General features: G+C 28.6%; 1 protein-coding gene across 2 annotated transcripts in view; it reads left to right on the plus strand.

The window, feature by feature from the left end:
* bhmt (betaine-homocysteine methyltransferase) overlaps positions 1 to 6,381 on the plus strand; it is a 20,265-nt gene extending 13,884 nt beyond the window's left edge. For both annotated transcript variants that reach the window (XM_061966426.2, XM_072914164.1), the window contains exons 7-9: positions 5,564 to 5,746; positions 5,814 to 6,042; positions 6,106 to 6,381. In XM_061966426.2, coding sequence (XP_061822410.2) covers positions 5,564 to 5,746; positions 5,814 to 6,042; positions 6,106 to 6,286 — 593 coding nt within the window. In that variant the 3' untranslated portion in view covers positions 6,287 to 6,381. The remainder of the gene's footprint in view (positions 1 to 5,563; positions 5,747 to 5,813; positions 6,043 to 6,105) is intronic.
* The last annotated feature ends 991 nt before the right edge of the window (positions 6,382 to 7,372 follow it).

Consider the following 7,372-nt stretch of genomic DNA (forward strand, 5'->3'; position numbering starts at 1 on the left):
TTCCCCCATACTAAAGTGTTACCGTAATCTTTTTATTTTATTTTATCTTTTTACTTTTAATACATAAGAAACCTTGATTTTTTTTTTTGCCAGACACACAAAATATGCAAAATTTCCCCCCCAAAAAACATTTTAAAGTAGAATATTAGATGTGAAGTAATTGGTGCCTTAAATAGTTAAATATTTCATAACAACATTGATTTTGATTCATTATTATTTTTGAAGGAATGACAGTTAAAAAAAAAGAGTTTGACTACAATTCTTGGGGATATAAAAAGTCCCCAGTCATAAAAGTGTTAAAAATAAGTCATACATCATTTTAAAAACATGTCAACGCTTAAGTCTCTATATCAACTTCAGATCTATCCGTCCATTATACGTTTTTGTTATTTTTGTTATGTTTTTTATGTTTGTTTCATGCTGTTTTTGTCAGAGAAAACTTTTTTTATGGAAAAACACAAAATATACAATATTTTCCCACAAAAAATGTAAGGTGTAACATTAGATGTGAAGTAATTGAAGCCTTAAATAGGTCAATAACTCAAAAAACATTGATTTTAATTCATTATTATTTTTTAAGAAATACCTTTTTTTTAATTTAAATAATCCAACAAAAAATCTTAGGGTTCCAAAATGGCCTCACTCATAAAAGTGATAAAAAAATAAGTCATACATCTTTTTTTAATGCTTAAATCTCGATTTTATTTTTTATGTTGTTGTTGTTTTTTTAGTTTGTTTGTTTTATGCTGTTTTTGTCAGAGAAAACATTTTTTTATGGAAAAACACAAAATATGCAATATTTTCCCACAAAAAATGTAAGGTGTAATATTAGATGTGAATTAATTTAAGCCTTAAATAGGTCAATAATGGAAAAAAAAAAAAAAACATTGATTTTAATTCATTATTATTTTTTAAGAAATTACAGTTTAAAAAAAATACAACAAAAATTATTGGGGATCCTAAATGCCCCCACTCATTAAAGTGATAAAAAAAAAAAAAGTCATAAATCTTTTTTTAACGCTTAAATCTCTATTTTATTTTTCATATTGTTGGGGGGTTTTTTTAGTTTGTTTGTTTTGTCAAAGAAACTTAGTTCTTTATGGCAAAAACACAAAACATGAAATACTTTCCCCCCAAAAAAACATTTTAAAGTGGAATATTTGATCGGAGCCTTAAATAGTTCAATAATTCATAACAATATTTTTTGATTCATTATTATATTCTATAATATTATATTATTATTCTCACCTGTGTGCTTTTTTTATTCCACTTTTTAAATGTTGTTTTTTTGTAATAGTATAATAATAATAATATATTTTTATTTGTAAAAGCACTTTACATTGAGCAAACAACCTCAAAGTGCTACAGTGCATTAAAAAAAAGGAAAAAAATATAAAATAAAAACTACAACAGCCTAATAGCTAGAACTAGCACACATATATAAAAAAATATATAAAAAATAAAAAAATAAATACAATAAAAACAAGAACAGCCTCATAGCTAGAACTAGCACACATATTGTATATCTAAAAAAAACTAAATAAATAAAAACTAAAAATAAAAACTAGTATAGCCTAATAGCTAGAACTAGCACACATATATCTAAAAATAATAATAATAATAAAAAATTACAAAAATTAAAATTAAAATAAAAACTAGTACAGCCTAATAGCTAGTACGAGCACACATATATCTAAAAAAAAAACTAAAAATAACAAAAATAAAATTAAAATAAAAACTAGAACAGCCTAATAGCTAGAACTAGCACACATGTATATATAAAAATAAATAAATAAAAAAACTAAAAATAAAAACTATAACAGCCTAATAGCTAGAACTAGCACACATACAGGTACATCCAAAAAATAAAAAAATAAAAAATAAAATAAAATAAAAACTAGAACAGCCTAATAGCGAGAACTAGCACACATATATCTAAAAAAAATATATAAATAAAAAATGATAATAATAAAAAATTTAAAAAAAAAACTAGAACAGCCTAATAATAGCTAGAACTAGCATAAATATATCTAAAAAATAAAAAAATAAATAAAAAAATAAATAAAAAAATAGAACAGCCTAATAGCTAGAACTAGCACACATATATCTAAAAAAATAAAAAATAAAAAAAATTAAGAAATTTAATTAAAAACTAGAACAGCCTAATAGCTAAGACTTGCACACGTATATCTAAAAAAAATTAAAAAAATAAAAATTTAAATAAAAATAATAAAATAAAAACGAGAACAGCCTAATAGCTAAGACTAGCACACATATATCTAAAAAACAATAAAAATAGAAATAAAAACTAGAACAGCCTAATAGCTAGGACTAGCACACATATATCTAAAATAAAAATAAAAAATAAAAAAATAAGAATAAAAACTAGAACAGCCTAATAGCTAAGACTAGCACACATATATCTAAAAAATAATACAAATAAATAAAAATAGAAATAAAAACTAGAACAGCCTAATAGCTAGGACTAGCACACATATATCTAAAATAAAAAAATAAAAAAATAAAAAAAAGAATAAAAACTAGAACAGCCTAATAGCTAGAACTAGCACACATATATAAAAAAATATATAAAAAATAAAAAAATAAATACAATAAAAACTAGAACAGCCTCATAGCTAGAACTAGCACACATATTGTATATCTAAAAAAAACTAAATAAATAAAAAGTAAAAATAAAAACTAGTATAGCCTAATAGCTAGAACTAGCACACATATATCTAAAAATAATAATAATAATAAAAAATTACAAAAATTAAAATTAAAATAAAAAGTAGAACAGCCTAATAGCTAGTACGAGCACACATATATCTAAAAAAACTAAAAATAACAAAAATAAAATAAAAATAAAAACTAGAACAGCCTAATAGCTAGAACTAGCACACATATATATATAAAAATAAATAAATAAATAAATAAATAAACTAAAAATAAAAACTATAACAGCCTAATAGCTAGAACTAGCACACATACATCCAAAAAAAATAAAAAAATAAAATAAAATAAAATAAAAACTAGAACAGCCTAATAGCGAGAACTAGCACACATATATCTAAAAAAAATATATAAATAAAAAATGATAATAATAAAAAAATTTAAAAAAAAAAACTAGAACAGCCTAATAATAACTAGAACTAGCATAAATATATCTAAAAAATAAATAAATAAATAAAATAAAATAAAAAAAATAGAACAGCCTAATAGCTAGAACTAGCACACATATATCTAAAAAAATAAAAAATAAAAAAAATTAAGAAATTTAATTAAAAACTAGAACAGCCTAATAGCTAAGACTTGCACACATATATCTAAAAAACAATAAAAATAAATAAAAATAGAAATAAAAACTAGAACAGCCTAATAGCTAGGACTAGCACACATATATCTAAAATAAAAATAAAAAATAAAAAAATAAGAATAAAAACTAGAACAGCCTAATAGCTAAGACTAGCACACATATATCTAAAAAATAATACAAATAAATAAAAATAGAAATAAAAACTAGAACAGCCTAATAGCTAGGACTAGCACACATATATCTAAAATAAAAAATAAAATAAAAAAAATAAGAATAAAAACTAGAACAGCCTAATAGCTAGAACTAGCACACATATATAAAAAAATATATAAAAAATAAAAAAATAAATACAATAAAAACTAGAACAGACTCATAGCTAGAACTAGCACACATATTGTATATCTAAAAAAAACTAAATAAATAAAAAGTAAAAATAAAAACTAGTATAGCCTAATAGCTAGAACTAGCACACATATATCTAAAAATAATAATAATAATAAAAAATTACAAAAATTTAAATTAAAATTAAAACTAGAACAGCCTAATAGCTAGTACGAGCACACATATATCTAAAAAAACTAAAAATAACAAAAATAAAATAAAAATAAAAACTAGAACAGCCTAATAGCTAGAACTAGCACACATATATATATATAAAAATAAATAAATAAATAAATAAATAAACTAAAAATAAAAACTATAACAGCCTAATAGCTAGAACTAGCACACATACATCCAAAAAAATAAAAAAATAAAATAAAATAAAATAAAAACTAGAACAGCCTAATAGCGAGAACTAGCACACATATATCTAAAAAAAATATATAAATAAAAAATGATAATAATTAAAAAAAAAAAAAAAAAACTAGAACAGCCTAATAATAACTAGAACTAGCATAAATATATCTAAAAAATAAATAAATAAATAAAATAAAATAAAAAAAATAGAACAGCCTAATAGCTAGAACTAGCACACATATATCTAAAAAAATAAAAAATAAAAAAAATTAAGAAATTTAATTAAAAACTAGAACAGCCTAATAGCTAAGACTTGCACACATATATCTAAAAAACAATAAAAATAAATAAAAATAGAAATAAAAACTAGAACAGCCTAATAGCTAGGACTAGCACACATATATCTAAAATAAAAATAAAAAATAAAAAAATAAGAATAAAAACTAGAACAGCCTAATAGCTAAGACTAGCACACATATATCTAAAAAATAATACAAATAAATAAAAATAGAAATAAAAACTAGAACAGCCTAATAGCTAGGACTAGCACACATATATCTAAAATAAAAAAAAAAAAAAAAAAAAATAAGAATAAAAACTAGAACAGCCTAATAGCTAGAACTAGCACACATATATAAAAAAATATATAAAAAATAAAAAAATAAATACAATAAAAACTAGAACAGACTCATAGCTAGAACTAGCACACATATTGTATATCTAAAAAAAACTAAATAAATAAAAAGTAAAAATAAAAACTAGTATAGCCTAATAGCTAGAACTAGCACACATATATCTAAAAATAATAATAATAATAAAAAATTACAAAAATTAAAATTAAAATTAAAACTAGAACAGCCTAATAGCTAGTACGAGCTCACATATATCTAAAAAAACTAAAAATAACAAAAATAAAATAAAAATAAAAACTAGAACAGCCTAATAGCTAGAACTAGCACACATATATATATAAAAATAAATAAATAAATAAAATAAAAATAAAAACTATAACAGCCTAATAGCTAGAACTAGCACACATACATCCAAAAAATAAAAAAATAAAATAAAATAAAATAAAAACTAGAACAGCCTAATAGCGAGAACTAGCACACATATATCTAAAAAATATATATAAATAAAAAATGATAATAATAATAAAAAAATAAAAAAAACTAGAACAGCCTAATAATAACTAGAACTAGCATAAATATATCTAAAAAATAAATAAATAAATAAAATAAAATAAAAAAATAGAACAGCCTAATAGCTAGAAATAGCACACATATATCTAAAATAAAATAAAAATTAAAAAAAATAAGAATAAAAACTAGAACAGCCTAATAGCTAGAACTAGCACGCATATATCCAAAAAAATAAAAAATAAAAATAAATGTATTTATTTGTATATTATGTATGTATTTTTTCAATGTGGTTGAAAGATGGCCACGCCCCCCCCGATGTAGTCTGTGACCAACTTGGAAGTAGGAGTTCAGCTGTGCTCTTCCACAGGAGCCGACATTGTGGGCGTGAACTGCCACTTTGACCCGGTGACCTGCGTGAAGACGGTGAGGATGATGAAGGCGGGCGTGGAGAAGGCGGGCCTGAAGGCGCACTACATGAGCCAGCCGCTGGCCTTCCACACCCCCGACTGCAGCCGGCAGGGATTCATCGACCTCCCCGAGTTCCCTTTCAGTAAGTCCTGAACCTCCTCCTCCTCCTCACACGTGCACACCCCGTCTACCCTGCCCTTCCCAAACAGGTCTGGAGCCCAGGATCCTGACCAGGTGGGACATGCAGAACTACGCGCGGGAGGCGTACGCCGCGGGGATCCGCTACATCGGCGGCTGCTGCGGCTTCGAGCCCTACCACGTCCGCGCCCTGGCCGAGGAGCTGGCGCCCGAGAGGGGCTTCCTGCCGGCCGCCTCCGACAAGCACGGCCCGTGGGGGAGCGGTCTGGAGATGCACACCAAGCCCTGGTGCCGGGCCAGGTACTGTACGACTGTAAAATCTCATCAGGGCTAAGAAAAAAAACACCCGGTTCCCGCGTCCAGGGCCCGCCGGGACTACTGGGAGAAGCTGAAGCCGGCGTCGGGCCGGCCCCTGTGCCCCTCCCTGTCCACGCCTGACGGCTGGGGGGTCACCAAGGGCCACGCCGACCTCATGCAGCAGGCAGAAGCCACCAGCCGGGACCAGCTCAAGGCTCTCTTTGAGAAGGCCGACAAGGGCCAGTAAGATGGCGGCGTGCTCGCGCATTTCCTCCAAGTTTGTCTTTTTTCTCAGGTTTGTTCCACCTCGTCAAAGTGTGTCACACAAATAAAGCGCATACAAGACCGTTCCAGAGTGCTGTGCACAGTCTTGGGTCCGGGTTTCGGTTTTACTCACTTAAAAACGCGACTGAAGAACGCACGCTGATGAGCACGGAAGAGACAGCGATGATGTCGTATGCTAACGGATACTACCTGGTGGTTGTTTGAGTGCACTGCAGCAAAATGAGAATCCATTTGCAGTTGCGAGCCCTTCGTTTATGCGAGTAAAGGAAACCTAGAAGAATTTGGATTCACTTTTTCCTTATTAAACTCCAAAAAGGGACAAGCGGTAGAAAATGGATGGATTATTTATTTGTATTTATTTATTTACATAGATTCACTTTTCTGGTTCATTGTTTTGAAGTAGTTTAAGTGTTCCAGGTTTCAGTTTTACCCACTTAAAGGGAGCACGCCTGACCTGATAAGTCCAGAAGAGACAGCGATGATGTCGTATGCTAACAGATACTACCTGGTGGTTGTTTGAGTGCACTGCGGCAAAATGAGAATCCATTTGCAGTTGCGAGCCCTTCGTTTATGCGAGTGAATGAGTCGGTTAAAGGAAACCTAGAAGAATTTGGATTCACTTTTTCATTATTAAACTCCAAAAAGGGACAAGCGGTAGAAAATGGATGGATTATTTATTTGTATTTATTTAATTACATAGATTCACTTTTCTGGTTCATTGTTTTGAAGTAGTTTAAGTGTTCCAGGTTTCAGTTTTACCCACTTAAAGGGAGCACGCCTGACCTGATAAGTCCAGAAGAGACAGCGATGATGTCGTATGCTAACAGATACTACCTGGTGGTTGTTTGAGTGCACCGCAGCAAAATGAGAATCCATTTGCAGTTGCGAGCCCTTCGTTTATGCGAGTGAATGAGTCCGTTAAAGGAAACCTAGAAGAATTTGGATTCACTTTTTCCTTATTAAACTCCAAAAAGGGACAAGCGGTAGAAAATGGATGGATTATTTATTTGTATTTATTTATTTACATAGATTCACTTTTCTGGTTCAT

The sequence above is a fragment of the Nerophis lumbriciformis genome, linkage group LG11, assembly GCF_033978685.3.
Source record: "Nerophis lumbriciformis linkage group LG11, RoL_Nlum_v2.1, whole genome shotgun sequence".
NCBI lineage: Eukaryota > Metazoa > Chordata > Actinopteri > Syngnathiformes > Syngnathidae > Nerophis > Nerophis lumbriciformis.